Consider the following 18,450-nt stretch of genomic DNA (forward strand, 5'->3'; position numbering starts at 1 on the left):
ATTCCGCAGTCTGGGTTTTTACGTTTCTTATTCATTCAATTTTTTATTATTACTATAGTAGCATAATAAACATACAAAAATGTTACAGCTGAAATAACTTAAAAAAGCAAAAAAGCAAAAATAAATAGGTTTATTTGGAATCAGTATGACGTGAAACAAATGTATGAATAAAAATTAGATTTTCATCTCATTTATAAAAAAAAAAAGCATATGCTTTAAAATCCGTGCCCTACTATTATTAATAAATACCCGAATAGGCGATGACAAGATAAGTCAAAACAAGATATAATAATTAGTGAAAAAAACAGTACCTGCTCCTGCTACGATGAACACTGAACAGAGACTGAATCGATAAGTGAATTCTTGAATAATTGTATGATTATTTTTCTTTTTGTTTATTTTTCCGGAAAAAATTAGGTCTCTGCTGACAGTAAGTTTCGAGGACACCTCGTCATTGATAGGTAAGCCACAGTAATGTATGATAATATGTTAAATTTGAACTCAATGATAAACCATTTAATTTGAAAAACAATTCTGAACTAAGACAGTTTATCAGCTTATACTAACCAGTGTATCATATGGTATATTTACGATTTACCTATATTTATATTTCCAAAAACATTATATTTAAGAATGTTCTTGTGTGTATAAAATATAATAATATACGGCAAAAATGTAAATTTCCTATTAACAATATATTTTTATTATATAAAAATAATTGATATTGTCACCTATATATTCTACGTTCAAATATCAATATGTCATAATAATGAAATATAATTTTTAAATTTATAAGATAAATTGAAATTTTTTTAAATTTTTTACTACGAAATGATGTACGAGATTTGATGTTTGAAAAAATAATTCGTGTTAATGTATTTTTCATATTTTTAAATAGACATACCTATTATAGTAAAAATTTTAAATTTATGAGGAACCTTGAATTAAATTGTTTTAATCCAGCAAAACAATAAATTATTATTGATATTTAAAAAAAAAAATTTTAAAACATCTAAAATATCAATAAGCGTCTATAATATCTCAAAAAAATCTAATTATTTTGAAAATGTACCTATAGAAAATGCTTATAATTTTGTGAAATGACCCTTTTGATCCAACCAATAATATTAATTATTAACAGTCAAATGACAAAAAATATTGTTTTTCACAACAAATGTATATATGATTGCTACAAAATAATAAAAAAAATTTGTACAATCCTGTTGTTGGATCTAATAAATAAAGTATAATTCTTAGAGCTATTACAAATATTATATATATATATATATATATCATTAAAAAACTTATCTATTCAAGCTTTTATCAATAAATATATACTATAATAAACATATTATATGCAATTATTACGATTAACAGCTAATAGCGTTCAACAATATAATGTGTCAATGTGATCATTTGAGTTTACGACATATTAAATCAATAATTTTTATTCACAAATGTTCAGACCTCAAAATAAGCTGCTGATAATGAAAAAAAAAATCACTACATCCAACACTGTAATATTATTAGCTACTTATTAGAGTTGAATAAATATTGATAAATTTAATTATGTTTTACACACTATAGAATGCTGACGCAATGACGTGATAACGTGCGACAACGAACAAAATTCACGACAGACGTGTTCGCGTAACCGTCGCAGCATCTGATAACACGTCGTGTATAATCTTCATATTATGCATAATATTATACATCTATGAATTATACGATAATAATACAATTTATTAATTAATTTGAGTCTAACTCTCAAGTTATAAGATTCATAAAGTTTTCTAATTTATATCTAACTTAATTACTTTTTCTGATAAAATGTACCTATAGTAGCCTAAACCCTAAACCAATCCATTAAAATGATCGACTATACCTAAAATAATTTTAAAATAATATATTCTATAAACTTTTAATTTATAAATTTAAAAATAAATGTATTATCCATACAATTTTCTATAATAATTTACTACCCATGTTTCTTTGTCTATTACTTCCGACAATACTTATATATATAGCATAGTATATACACTTATATAATAGCTAGAGGGTTATTATCATAATAATTAGAATTCACGCTATAATATTTAACACCGATTTTAGTTCGGTATTTCAATTCAGTATATTATAGAGACATAAGTTTTATATTTTAAAAATTAATTGAATATTTTTGTGATACGACACGAAATAAATTTTTTTTTCATACTTCTAATTAAAATCACTTTTTATTTATTCAAGTGATTTCAACTTTTTACTGTAGAATATAAAATAATGTATCATAATTATTACAATATTTTATCTATTACCTAAGTAAATAAAAAAAACTGATTTTAATCATTTGTATTTATAGTCTGTTAATCAATATAACAACATTTTGAAAAAAAAACATTTGTATTCAACACATTAAAAAAAAATTAGAGTAGTCAAGTGAGTAACGCTCTGCTGTATAGTAAGTCACTATAATTAATGTATTAAATTTGAATACAATGATAGGTACCATTGATTAGGAAAAACGATTTTGAACGGAAATGATTTATCTGCCTAGGATATAATTTTCAATGGTTAGTGAGAGAAGTGGTTTATGTTTTAATGGACTGAATACACCAAAATTTAAAAATTTTTATAATTATTGTAAGCAAAACTTATGGAAAATCATGTAAAATTTGAGCTGCATCAGCTATATAAATTCATTAATCATTTGTTCAGTATCAATTATCAAGGAGGATTTCACCATGTAACAACATGATTTCATAGTAAATCCAGAAGTAAATCTGTTATACTGTAAAGTGGCTAAGTTTTTATTTACTTCAATAGAAATAATAGTAATTTTTCATAACTATTTAAATATTGCTATTATTTCCTTAATTTATGAAATCTATGGTTTATGGATTAATATGTTTTAGTTTTTATGTGTGTTTTTAATTAAAAAAAGAAAAAATTAAAAATATTTTTTTGATATCAATATTTTGTAGTTTATTTTAGATATATTATTATGTTAATAATTAAAATGGAAAATCTGAGGATAGATTTTTTCTTACAAAGCAAAGTGACTTCTTAAGTTTTTCACATACGATAATAAACAAAAAAAAAAATAATATCAATATTTACCCTTGTATAGTAGTTTCTGACTAGATAAAAAGAAGTACCTATCTATTAAAAAATAATTATTTCAAATTTCCTAATACAAAGTAAGTACCTATGTCAATAAATTATTTATTTTTCTATTAATAAAGTGGTCGGGGGAATAATATTATTTTATCGAACTTTGAAGTTTTATTTTGAGTTTCAACCGAATAATATGTATACCGATATGGCTCTTGGCTGTTCGCAGTACCTACCTAGCTAATATATAAGAAGTAACCATTTGCCAAATATTATGTAACATTTAACCAGTGGGTTATTTAGGACTTATTTGAGGGGGTGATATGATTAATATGAATAAAATTGTTTTTCTATCTCCACTCGAAATAGCTACATGAAGATACTATCAATTTATTATAACTTCATACCTAATACATATTATTATATATAATATATATATAGAGAGAGAGAGAGAGAGCTCTGATTTTAAAGCACTATATAATAAACAAAAAAAAGTACCTACACGATTGTTTTAAAAATGCAAAAAGAAGCTTATTTATTTTTAAAAAAGCAACAAAAAAAAAGTAGACAAGTGGGTACCGTTCTACTGTACATTAGGGGGTGGGGTTGACCTCGGACTAGGGTAGGTTAAATTTGAATGCAATGATAGGTATCATTGTATACGAAAAAAGTCGGCAAGTGAGTACCGCTCTGCTGTACATTAGGTGCTGTATGGATCATTATTATATATTATAGGAGTGTTAAATTTGAATCCAATGATAGTTATCATTGTATACGAAAAACGATTCTGAACGAAGATGATTTGTCAGCCTAGGATATAATTTCTAGTGGTTGGTGAAAAAGGTGGTTTAAAAAAACCAGCTTATATTAAAAAATATTTTGAAAATTAAATCACGTAAAGAAAACGCGAATCTTAATAACTGGTAAAATTTTCAAGTATCTACGACTTATACTTTTTGAATAATAACAAATATTTAAAATCGTTTGAGGATAAATCGTTATCATTACGCTATTTCGTTAAAATTTAAAATTCAAACGCACTTAAAATTTTTCCTATAATGATGCTTCGAGTTTTCTCTATAGATACTTGAAGGTAAACTTATGGAAAACTTAGTGTTGTATTTTTAATCCTTAGTTATAAACACAAAAAATTTTATGATTTTTCAACTTCAAATATTTCGCAAATATTCATAATTTTGACGAATTTTCGTCAAAATTAGAACTTCAAATGCTAATAAAAAAAAATTGTGCCTATGTATTCTTATAATTTTTTAATCACTATAAGAATAACATATGAGGAACTTTGTATTAAATTTTCAAGTATTTTGATAGGGCCAAAAAAATTTTATCGACACTTCAAAAATATTTTTTCAGAAAAATTGAAAATTTCAGTTGTCTATAAATAGCTCAAAAAAAGTCAAAATATTTTGAAATTTAAATCACGTAAAGAAAACGCGAATCTTAATAACTGGTAAAATTTTCAAGTATCTACGACTTATACTTTTTGAATAATAACAAATATCAAAAATCGTTTGAGGCTAAACTGTTATTTAACGCGGTTTTTGTAAAAATTTAAATTTCAAACACTCATAAAAATTTTTTGCCTGAATCCGGTAGAGTTTTTTTTACAGATATTTGAAGAAAAATGTATGGAGAACCTTGTACCAAATTTTCAAAACTTAGTTATAAAAGAAAAAAATTTTATGATTTTTCAACTTCAAAATTTCTTGCAAATTTTCGCGTTTTCGACAGATTTCGTAAAAATTTGAACTAAAAACGCTTATAAAAAAAAATTGTGACTAACGATTTTTAATTTTTTTTAGCTACATTAAAAACAACTCATAAGGAACCTTGTATTAAATTTTCAAAACTTTTTGGTCATCCAAAAATTTTTTATCGACACTTTAAAAAAAAATTTTCAAAAAAATCGAAAATTTCAGTAGTCTATAAATAACTCAAAAAAAGTCAAAATTTTTTGAAAATTTAACTATATACGGATACCACTGACATTAACATTTGGTGAAAATTTCAAGTATTTTCAGTGATTAGTTTTTGAATTACAACCATAAAAAAAAATCGATTTGGTCGAAAACTGGTTTTGCGTAAAAATTGCCGTTTTTCCGTCATTTTTTTTTGTTTTTCTCGATTTTTTTGAAAACTGTTGGAAAATGTTAACTTTTTACCTCTATAATGCACCAAGGATATTCACTTTTACATCGGAAACCACCCCCATTGTTTGAAATTGGAGCATTATTTCGACTAGTTATGCTGTACACAGACACAAAAAAAAAAAAAACAAAAAAAAAAAAAAAAAAACATACATCATTGTAAAATCAATACATTCTTCACTCCGTTCAGAATCTAAAACGATTCTGAACGAAGATGATTTGTCAGCCTAGGATATAATTTCCAGTGGTTGGTGAAAAAGGTAGTTTATGTTTTAATGGCCTGAATACACCAACATTTAAGTTCTTTTATAATTATTGTAAGCTAAACTTATGAAAAATCTTGTATTAAATTTTCAACTCTTAGCTACCTATACAAACATTTTTATGAATTATACCAACAAAATAATTTGCAAATATTCATAATTTTGACGAATTTTCGTAAAAATTTGAACTAAAAACGCTTATAAAAAAAAATTGTGACTAACGATTTTTAATTTTTTTTAGCTACATTAAAAACAACTCATAAGGAACCTTGTATTAAATTTTCAAAACTTTTTGGTCATCCAAAAATTTTTTATCGACACTTAAAAAAAAAATTCCCAAAAAAATCGAAAATTTCAGTGGTCTATAAATAACTCAAAAAAAATCAAAATTTTTTGAAAATTTAACTATATACGGATACCACTGACATTAACATTTGGTGAAAATTTCAAGTATTTTCAGTGATTAGTTTTTGAATTACAACCTAAAAAAAAAATCGATTTGGTCAAAAACTGGTTTTGCGTAAAAATTGCCGTTTTTCCGTAATTTTTTTTTTGTTTTTCTCGAAACTGTTGGAAAATGTTAACTTTTTACCTCTATAATGCACCAAGGATATTCACTTTTACATCGGAAACCACCCCCATAGTTTGAAATTGGAGCATTATTTCGACTAGTTATGCTGTACACAGACACAAAAAAAAACAAAAAAAAACAAAAAAAAAAAAACACACATCATTGTAAAATCAATACATTCATCACTTCGTTCAGAATCTAAAAGAATTATTTACTGTGTATTTCCTTAAATTTGAAGTAGTGAAACTGACTCTATATTGTCTGACAGAAGATTTTTACAATAGCATAATAATGTATAAACATATAAAAAATCCACAGCGGAAATAATTTTTAAAAAAGCATTTATGTAAAAAAATTGAAAAAAATTTGGAATCAAAATGACGTAAAACGAATTTATGTATAAAAATTAGATCTCTGATGCATAAAAAAGAGAGTTCAAATGAACAACACTCAAATAGTGTAGTAGGTTACTATAATGGGTGTATTAAATTTGAATCCAATGATAGGTATCATTGTATACGATAAACGATTTTGAGCGGAGATAATTTGTCAGCCTAGGATATTTTTTCCAGGGGGTGTTGAAAAATATGTTTTATGTTTTAATGACCTGAATAACTTAAATTTAATTTCTTATATAATTATTGTCAAGCATACTTATGGAAAACCTTGTAATAAATTTTAACTATACAAAATAATTTGCAAATATTCATTATTTTGACAAATTGTTGCTAATACTTAAAATAGAAGTTAAAATGCCAATAAAAAAAATTGTGCCTATGTACTCGTATTCTTATAATTTTTGAATCACTATAAAAGTAACTAATTTTGAACGTTATTGTATTAAATTTTCAAGTATTTTGACTCAACCAACAATTTTTTATCGATATAAAAAATAAATATTAGACAAAAACGAATATTTTAAATGCCTATAAATATCCTTAATATAAGCGAAATATTTTGAAAATTAAATCATGTAAAGAAAATGCCAATCTAAATAATTGGTGAAATTTTCAAGTATCAACGACTTTTTGAATACCTAATAATACCTAATACCTAATACCCTATAATACCTTTATAAAAGCAAAACATATAAACACACTATTTGGTATGAAAACGAAACATAGGTATCTACGTGGTCTTATAGTAACAGTATGTGTATTTTTATTTAATTTACTTCGAAAAGGGAACAAAATAAATTACACAAAACAAGTTTTGTGTCTCTCTTGTAAAATTTGAATTTCTACGTAGATTTATTATATATTATAATGTATTATACTAATTGTTAAACACGTACCTTTAGTTAAGCAGTCGCCCACGACCAACCACCTTTGAATGTGTACATAGAATCGACGATGAATAAATTATTGTTGTCGACGTATAATATGGGATGTGACAACGGAACGGCTCGGCGCTTTGAACGGTCCTGCGGGGTTTGAAGTAGAGACCACTGCAGCGTTCGAACTACGACTGACGAACTTAATTTTGAGACTTGGGTGGTTTAAACGCATTCGATAATAATAATAATAATAATAACCAATAGGAAAGTAGTATAGTAAGTATAGCTCGCTGATTGGCCGGGTGATACGCGAAGACCCACAAAATGCCCTGTCCAATGTTGTTTAATAATCCATATTGTTTTTGTTATTCGTTTAACGGCTTTATATAATATTATATTTTCCGGGTGTAAGAATAATGATAATAATATTATCGTGAGAAAAAAAAATTGTTTTTATTATCTGTAAGCGTATGTTTATGAAAATTATTATAAACACGTTAAATTATTATTATTTGCAAACCACTATTCGCGGGGGCGGAGCGAGCGGGTGACGGTAAATGTTTAAAAACGTTTGAGGATAAGTCGTTATCATCGCGCGATTTCGTAAATATTTAAAATTCAAACGCCTGGTCTCGTCCGCTGCGTGATTGTCACGATCGTCTGTGATTGGTCGTTGCGCGTGGTCGCACGGCGGCGATAACGCTGGACGCCTTCGGCATTATCGGCGGCGGCCGAGTCAGAAACAGAACTAAAAGTCGTGGCACAGACCGTGGCCAGTACCTACGTGGACGGGTCCGTAAATAGCTCGCCGTGGCCGGCGTGCAGACGAGTCGTCTTACTTGGTTGAGGCTGGTTTCGTGTCCCGTGAGGAACCGGAGGGCGCCCTGCCACTGTCCGGCGACAGCCTAGTCAAGAACAGCAAACGACGCCGTCGACCAACAATAACAATAGGATCTCTTACGTCTAAATATTTTTTCACTCTGCACCACGCCAAGCCCGCTATAAAAGCTATACAATAGTTTAAAAAAAAAAAAAAACAAAAAATCACACATCATCGTAACATCACTTAGTTCATCACTTCATTCAGAATACAAAATATATGCGACTTGCTTATAATATGTATATCGCAAAAAAATTTCCTAGTATTATTTCAATCTACAATAAAATAGTAAAAATGAAAAATATTTTCACAATTTTAAGACAGATAAAAATCTGTCTTCTGAACCTTATTATGTCAACTGCAATACAATAAAAATGCAAAAAAAGTGTGTAAAAGTTATGTTATTTAACGCTGTTTATTATCATTTATATATATATATATATCGTTGATCGATTACAACTTAAGCAGTTAAAGCTATTAGTTTAACTCGACTTATTTTAAATAACTATAACATATTACATACTTATTATAAAGTTTTGAATTTAAAACAATTTATATACAATTAAACATAATATACTATAATATAATATAATGTATAATATGTATTATTATATCACAATACCTAATAGATATATGAAATATTCAATATTTCTAAAATTAAATTAATGTTTTTAAAAATATTTTCTTACACAATTTTTAACGTTACAAAATAATATAAATAATAATAATAATAATAATATTCTCATGTTCCAAATAAGAATATTATTTAAATTATTTCGAAGTACAAAAGTATAATATAATTGATTAATATTTAAATTCTTATACCTACTTAACTTATAAACTATTCATCTATAAAATTATATTTTTATACATCGTAATTATAACGATAAAAAATAATGAAAAATATCATTTTTTCAAGTTTTCTAAATAATAAGTGTTCTTTTATAAAGTAGTCACCTGTTATACAAATACATAAATGTTCAGTGGTAACTTTCCTAAAGGCGGGGGGATTATTGTTTAATTACAACATTTTAATATTTTATAGTTTATTATATTTTTTGTTCTTTGATAATAATTTAAATATTTATACTTTATACTGACATTACTGTTTTGTCTCAAGCCTCAAAGATTGGGTTAGAAGCTTTCTTTCTACTTTGTAATATTATTATATTAAAGTTAATACATACATTTTCTCTACCATCTCTAATTTACCACTTTGTTTGTTATTCGAAATTGACTGTATAGTATCTAATTTCTAGTACAACAATACAACATAAATTTCCAAATAATTGACTGTTGTATCTTTTTAAAATACATTTACCTTTTGAGAACCCTGGACATATAATATATAGTTACAGTGATAATATATTGTTTAATTTAAATGTATTATTTTAATATGTAATAATGTAATATTAATAATAATGAAATGTGTATGAAGTATATATTATATAGGATGGTCACGGTCACAGAAATAGGAATAAAATCAAATGGAAATAACTCAGGATATTTTAAATGAAGAACCATTGTAATTTAAATTATCTGATAGAGAAATAAGTTCCATTTCAACTTTTAAAATTAATATGGTGCATATTATGATGTCCATCTTCTTCATAACACAAAGCAAGTAATTCCAAAAAAAAAATTAGTAAACTCGCTGAAACAAGACTTTTTAAATTAATGCAGTTTCTGCTGGTATATTAATCGTATTAAATTCTGTACGCAGACACGCGGTGAACAATGTAACCTATGACGTGTGGTTATACATATATTTAATGTTATAATATTATTACACAGTATAATAAACGTTTATTACCTATAGATGTAAGTACAGTTTTATCAAAGAAAATATGATGTTTTAAAATTCATAGGTATGAAATATTATATAATATTATACATATAAAAAAAAATTAATAAATTAAACGTCATTTTTATAAAAAAAAATACGAAATTAATGTCATTCGTCGTGTTTCGATAACATATTATTAGATTCGCTATTATTATCGTAGTCATTGAAATTTTTTTCATCCAACGGCCGCATTTCTGCAAGGTGCTGGGGACCATGTAAATGTAATAAGTCATAGTCCTTAGAAGACTTAAAAAATATGAGAGCCACACATAAAACTGCGATGAATGAAATATACGCACCTATAGTGACGACACTTGGCAATATTATTGCGGCCAACGAATTTTTGAATTTACTAGAATTCTGTTTCGTTAACTTCACGACGCTAATATAATCACCAGCCTTAACATATATCTGATTTGGCAGTGGGTCTAACTGAGACAAGTGACAAACTATCTGTGTACCGTCCATCCAAGTGATCGGGCCGCAAACGGACGACGAGTTTTCAGTGTCCAGCACAATAGACAAGTCACCAGTGGTGTAACCTTGGTAGAGGTACACGCCATTAACGGTAAGGTTACAGCAACCGTTTACCATATAATCCGTAAAAACCGGATCCTGGTACAGGTGGTATTCGAACGAATTCGAATTGAGCTTCAACACATTTCCGGCAGGGTCTTTACCGTAAAACTTCAACGGTTTAATTTCAACTGCAGTTTGCGTTTCGTTGACGGCGATGAACTTGGGAGATCGGCATTCCATGGACGTATCGTTGAGAATGCTACAGTAGACACACGTGCTTTTATTTACAAAACAGGCCTTTGCGTTCTGCAAGCCGCTAAAACTTCGACCCTTCGCCACAATCGTGGTGCCACCGGATGCAATACCGCCGAACGTTTGGCCGTCGTCCACCGTCGGAACCATCGGAACTATCGGAACCGTCGGAACTATCGGTACCATCGTAACCGTCGAAATCGTCGAAACCGTCGAAATGATTGGAAAACTGCTATAGTTGCCCGCGGGAACTTCCGGTTTGAGCTGGTCCGATCGGAGCATCATCGCCGGATCTGCACTGTCCCCACACATGTCGCCGTTTTTCGTTTTATCGGAATTCGATTTCTCGAAATTCGAATTCTTCCGCACTTCGCAGTAATGAAACGGCTTCGTGTTCACGGACGTGGTGTTGTTTTTCGAACACCGCGTGCAGTAAGTCCTGTGCGTGCCGTTGTTCCGGTTACAGTCCAAGCATTCTATGACCGGGCAATCGCTCGGGTATCCGGTCGCATAGTGGTCGCTCGCGTTGTCGAATCGCAAAAACTTGTCGTCGAACGAGATCAACAAATGACTGACGACCGGTACGAAATCTCGGCACTTCACGTTGTACCGAGATCTGGTGTAAGTCAACGTACAGGAGATTCGGTCCCCGTTAACTTTGGCCGTGATCATTCTGTTGTTCAGCTGACACTTGACGGAACTGTTGGCCAACAGATCGACGAACCCTCCTTCCTCGTGACCGTCGTCAACCGTCACCGTGATCGTCACCTTGTCGTCGGCCATTACGCTGAAGATGTTTTCGACCGAAAACTTTGGACAAGACGATCGGTCGGTGACCACCAGCCGGCTTAGCTCTGTCGCCACAACGCTGTCCGCACACGTCTGCTCGGCAACGGACCAGCTGCACGACGGCGTCGTTCCTTCTGTGCACGACGTACACGTCCATCGCTCCGCACAAGCGGTTCCGGTCGCGATTCCATTCGTCGTCGTCGTCGTCGTCGTCGTTGTCGATGTTCCGGATAAATCGCTCTCGGCTTGCACCTCGTGCACCGTAGTCAACTGAAACATAATATATCGAACACATAATGTAATGTAACTTGGAGATTTTAACGCCGTATATAATATTATCATCGTGTATTTTTGTATTATATTTATTTCTGTAGATATGTGCGTATTATATTATATACTATTTATATCTGTACATTACACATGTTATAGTTTACTACTGTACGTCATTTTCACTATAAAATTCGCTACTTGTAAAGTTGGGTAAGTGTGTAACACCCACTAAGGTTAAATATATGTATATTGTGAATTATATTGGGCTTACTGCCCGTAATTAATTAAATAAACAAATATATATTATTATGCACGATATAATTATACTGTTTTTTTTTTTTGGCACAACTTCTGATATAAAATACATAATAGGTTAAATTGTACCTACATAATATTAAATAAATATAATAAGTGCCTATATAAATGCTACTTCTTAAACAGTAAGGCATATTAGTTGCACTAGTTACGCGTGTTACTGGGAACCTAATATAATATGATAAAAAGAACTCGTTATAATATATTAACAATAAAATAATATCTACGTACTATGCTAATTAGGAATAAAAATTGATTCATTGATAAATGTTTCCAGTGATGACCACATTTAAGACGTCTGCTGACAAACATGTCACTTGAGTAAAGCTTGTTTTTCTGAAAATAATAATCATATAAATATATTACAATATTGCACAACATTTTAGATTATATTAAATAAAATTATACAAAAATTTACAAAAAATGAAAATACTGATTTAACTAAGTTAATATATTGTACCTATTCGATAAAAACAAAAAATATGGATAATATATTCAATATTGTTAAACGTTATAATTTTATAATTAATATATTGTTTTTATGTATTTATGTTATTCATGACTATCGTATACAAATATATTACCATAAAAATGGTGAAGGTATTTTTCTCCTTTTATTAATATTGTATTAGGGTACTTCGAATCTCAAAATCATTTGTTGTTACAACTCCTGCACAGGCCATTAAACTGTTTTTATATTAGATAATTTATGCGTTTTTAATATTATTATAGTTATATAACTATCTATCATTTTAATTCACTCATCTATATATTCAATTGGTTATTTTTTTATTACATTTGCCAATATTGGTCCAAAATATGTTCTGTGATCCTAAATTCCTAAAGAGAAGGTAACCGATATCGTATACCTACTCTGTACGACTGTACTCATAATTAAAAACAAACAAATTATCTCATTATTATAATATTATAAAAATAGAATATTGATAAAAACATGTTCTATATTTTAAATAATAATGCAATTTTAAAAATATATTTTTTTTTTTTTTTTGTGTGATACCAATTTATTTTCTCCGGAACTGTGAGTGAGGCTTTATAAATATTGTATAAAAATTAAAAGTACTAAAGCAATTTAGTTACCTAATATAATATAAATATTTGAGTATAATATATTTATGAACAGCTCAAGTAAATTAGTTGAAAAGTAAGACTGTATTAAATCAACGTGATTATCATTATTATTCAATACATACATTTTTTTTTTTAAATGTTTGCAATTTATAATAAACATATATTTTCAGAAAAAGAGTTTAACAATGTTATTACATCAGTATAATGCGTAGTTGACTTATCATTTTGACAACATTTAACTTAGTTTATTCCAAGTTAAAATAAGTAAGTTTTTCAATACTAATATTCCCATATAATTTGATAAGATCAAGACTAATTAACTTATAGAAAATCATTGATTCTATCTTTCGATTGTATTTACGGTATTTTAATGTAACTTTACTGACCTCTGCAGAACGATAATAATATGTGTATTGTGTAGGTATATAATATATTTTGTACATTCGCATTGTGTAATTAACCAAATGAATGTTATTAGAAATTGGTTCCTCCGCGGATCTTTTAACAAAGAAAAAGTTATTTTTCAAAAATAAGATTAGGCAATTGAGGTAAGTATACGGTAGTATACATATCCTATATCAATTAATCTAAACGTCACAAATCATATTTTCATCAATTTAATTTGTAACTTTATCAAATATGATGATGACATTTAAATCTAATATATATTGATATCTCAGAGTGTTTTTTATGATATAAAAAGTAATTTAAAACAATTGAGTTATTAATTAAATATCAATGACCAATGACCATTCCCATGTACATATAATATCATTATGTAAATATCACCAAAATCTTTTTTGGCATTACAACTACTACAAATATTTAAGAATATAATTATGAATATATGTTGCAATTTGGGATTTTATTCGCTCATCAGTGAATTTTTTTTTCATTGTTATAACTTATCTAATTATATTGATTTAAATTTGTATCATTAATTCTCCTTTCTATAATTTTGAAATGAGTTAATAGTATTTAATGACTATCATATAGGTAATATTATAATAGTATAATGTATACACTATACCTCATACCTCATATTACAATACGTCCTAATTTAGTAGTTGGATATAGATAAACAACCAAAAGAAATATTAATGTGTAATATTGCCTATCAAATTAACATTATAGTATTGATTTGTTTTACAAAAACTATAAACGTCAAGTATAAATAATAAAATAACTCTACTTCAAATTGACAATATATACAAATTAATACAAAAATATCATAAATAAAAATATTAACATAAAAATTCTCAATTACACATTTTAAGATATTATAAACAATAACATATTTTAAATTAGATCATCGTTAGGGTACAATAAGTTAATTTTTTTTTTAAATAGTTCTAAGGTATAATTCTTAATAAGAAATCACGTAAATTTCTAAAATTATCAGAGTATAATTATAAATCAAAGATGGCTAGAATTTTATAAGTTACACAGACCTAACATTGATAATAAATAATATCTGAAATAATAACAATACTTGGGGGCTAAACCCCCCTAGCTCCCTTCTAATTATGCCTATTATATACAATGTATAACTATATAATATTGTAGTTTTTGTAAATAGAAAATTCGCCTAAAAAATGAAAATTAGAATCAATATTACATCGATAAAACAACCAAAACACCTTAACTGACTGTCGTTGGAACAATATTTAAATCATCATTTCCTCGCTTCAAAACTCATAGAGCAGTCAACAACTAGTAGTAACACAATTTCACAGTACGAATTTATTATATAAAAAAAAAAAAAAATTAAAAGTTTCAAGTTCCTCGCTAATAATGGACTGCAGCAAAATAACAAAATAAAAATTGTTATTCTTCATTTAAATATCTAATTTCATTCTAATTTGAACTTGAAATGTCTATTAAAAATAACTGTGCTAACTAATTCCTATTAATTTCTATTCGTTACAACCTATAAACTTAAGTATAGAATAAAAAATACACCGGTAGCTGCCGTTGCTGCTTTAAACTCACGTGGTACACGCCGATTGTATGGGGTCGTGCACGACCAGCAGCGATACGACCACACGACAAAAAGGAAGATATCTGTGAATTATCTTCAACTCCGTAATCAAACCTTAGATATGTCTCTTGTGACATAATGTTATTATCGTACGCAGACGGCGGTAAAATGCTTAACACCGGAGTTCCTCCAAGTGTCACATGTAGCGGCACTCCATTCCGACTTGGCTTACACTATGGGATCACGGTTTTCACGAAGGGCTCGTGGAAAAATATTCGAATCACGCACAAAACAATTACAACAGTAGTAGACGTCGCATCAGGCGAATTAAAGTAATAATTATTAATCAAACCGTACATCGCGCTCGTCGATGTCGGAAGACGACAATCATAACAATAATAATAATAATAATATACATAGGTATTTATTTTACGTATGACGTTATGTTGTATAATCACTACACTATAATGTACATAACAATCATGCAAAATATTTTGCAGGAAATACTGACCTACTCTTCAGTGGATGAGAAAACAATCTGGTTTCGGAAATCTCAAACGTAAAAAAAAAAACCTATATATTATATATGTGTAATTATCTACCTATAATCGTTTTCACACTGTCGGTATTACAAAAATAGGTACTTAAAATTAAATAAAAATCCATTCGTTCCACGTGAACGAAAGATTTTCCAAATACCTACATGCATACCGAATAATATAGTGATACAAGGGTGTGTAAGTACATAAATATTACCTCCGAACTGTACCTTAATTGTCATCAATACCTGTTTCCACCAAATTAGATATCATGACCTGTCATAGGCATCATATGTATGTCAAATGTATGTTATATAATTATTACTCTTAATTACATTTAATTATTTAAGTATTTAAGCAAATTATTATTTAATTTTTAAAATTCTGTCAACTCACAACTTCAGTATCGGTACAGAATTATTTTATATTATTATTATTGTTTAATGATTTTATAGATTCTGAGCAGAACGATGAATATATTGATTTTACAACGGTACGACGTGTTTTTTCTGACTGTTGTCACCTTTTAGGGCAGCGAAATTGTCAATTTTCAACGTTGAGGAGGGGTGATTTCTGATGCAAAATCTAGTTAGTACTTTTAAGAAGTCAAAATTGAAAATTTAAAGTATTTAAAAAAAAAACCGAGAAAACATTAAGGAAAACTGTTATTTTTACGCGAAACTAATACTTGACAAAATCAATTTTGTTTTTTTTTTGTGTGTAATTAAAACAACAAATAACTGTATGAGTTTACATAATATTTATTTAAGGATTTCCTATGCACAATATACACATAGTATATTTCTAAATATGTTTTTTATACAATAATTGTGTACATTATTAGATTATTAAAATGTATAACAAATAGTTTTGAAAACTAAGTTTTCAATATTATATATCTGTATATTAAAAATTTAATGATTTAATACAATTTATTAAGCTAATCATGAGCCAAATTATCATGTTTAAGGGACATATATTATTATTAACTCACCGTTCATTCATCAAACGATAAGTGATTGTGCATGCAGTCTGACATTAGTCTTTATAATACATTTACTGTATTACAGCTTTTAGAAATTTTTTCAGTGAAAACTTGGTTCTTGAAGGAAATAAGTGTTGGTAAAAAAAGAAAGGATGCACGATTTGGAGGGGAAAATGGTTCACATTTGGTAGAAAAATTGGAATCACCCATTAAATTATGACCTTCAAGATTCAACCTCTAGAGGACCACTCCATAAGTTATAAGATAAAAGTACTTATAAATAGTTTGTTCATTATTATAGGAAAATATATTCTCAAAAATCCATATGTTTTATTTTAATTTAAAAAGAATAAGAGTAAGAATACTTAAACCTGGAAGTAAAACTATAAACCAGAAATATATTATTGTGTATATTATATTAATAATAATATAGTAATACTATTAGAATGTTTAATTTTTGAAATTTTTGAAGTATGTTTCATTGGTCTATTAAATAATATTCTTGCCTATAATGCGAGTATTAAAATTATTTAAGTAATATCATAAATATATTTAAGTTAGTTCTAAATAGTTTATATAATGGGTTTAATTTTGAAATGACAATCCCTTAAATCAATATTTATTATAAAAAAAAAAATTTATTTATCAAGATTGTCTTTTCATTCACTATAACCTATATAATATAAGTATATATATATATATATATATAATATAATGATCGATCACGTACCATTTTAAAGAATAAAAACAAATTATAGAATTATTTATTTATAAATTATAATAAAAGGGTTGTTTACCCAATGCAAATACAAAACATGTTGTTCTATTACCTTTTATTGTAGATAGATTTGATCTCTTCAATTTGACGAATACACATACGAATTTACCAAATATATTGTTCTTGTAATGAACTGAAACACTATGTACACATTTTACACACCAACAAATAATATTCGTGCATAAGTATATATGCAATTTAAAGTAATAGATTGATAGTGTCTGGAATGAGCTGTAAAGACATACTGGTTTTATTACTGGAGATATAGGATATAAACATTTCGGCTCGCTCGTTGATGATGACGTTTTTTTTAATTTAATTTTTTTTTTTTTGTGAATATTGATTATTTTAATGATATTACAATGTAATTAAAATTTGGAACAAAACTACTTATTTATAATAAAATTATCATATATCCATTAACAATTATAATAATTATAATCTAATATATTTTTATAGTTAACTGTTTAATTTTATCAAAATCTATAAGTTGTTTTATATAGGTTAAACTTATGATTTAACAATTATAGTAATTATTTTAATTTTGAGTATAAGTCATACGATATAAAATATATATATATATACGTAACATCGCTCAGTAACAGTAACGTTTATTAGGCAACACAGTCGTATAATAATATTATAGTAATTTTAATAAATGAATATGTGGTATCCATTAATACCAATATCCATATGTATACATCATAAACCAACTATAGTATAGTATACCTATAATTAAATATATGGAACTCAAGCACAGTGATTAAATTATAATCATTAAAATGGTTAAGACGAAGAGCATAATATAATAACTG

General features: G+C 27.6%; 1 protein-coding gene across 2 annotated transcripts; it reads right to left on the minus strand.

Moving 5' to 3' along the window:
- Positions 1-9,037: 9,037 nt before the first annotated feature.
- On the minus strand, positions 9,038-17,895 carry LOC114131449 (uncharacterized). Of its 2 annotated transcripts, none has more exons than XM_050204346.1 (3): positions 15,345-15,667; positions 12,492-12,596; positions 9,038-11,945 (listed from the first exon to the last, which is right to left on the minus strand). In XM_050204346.1, exons 1-3 carry the CDS (start codon positions 15,468-15,470, stop codon positions 10,224-10,226), a joined length of 1,953 nt encoding a protein of 650 aa, XP_050060303.1. In that variant the 5' UTR covers positions 15,471-15,667; the 3' UTR covers positions 9,038-10,223. The 2 variants fall into 2 exon arrangements, with proteins under 2 accessions (XP_050060303.1, XP_027852466.2); XM_027996665.2 differs by lacking the exon at positions 15,345-15,667 and adding an exon at positions 17,688-17,895 and having other exon boundaries at positions 9,040-11,945.
- Between the last annotated feature and the right edge of the window lie 555 nt (positions 17,896-18,450).

The sequence above is a fragment of the Aphis gossypii genome, chromosome 3 (genome assembly GCF_020184175.1).
Source record: "Aphis gossypii isolate Hap1 chromosome 3, ASM2018417v2, whole genome shotgun sequence".
In the NCBI taxonomy this organism is placed as follows: Eukaryota; Metazoa; Arthropoda; class Insecta; order Hemiptera; family Aphididae; genus Aphis; species Aphis gossypii.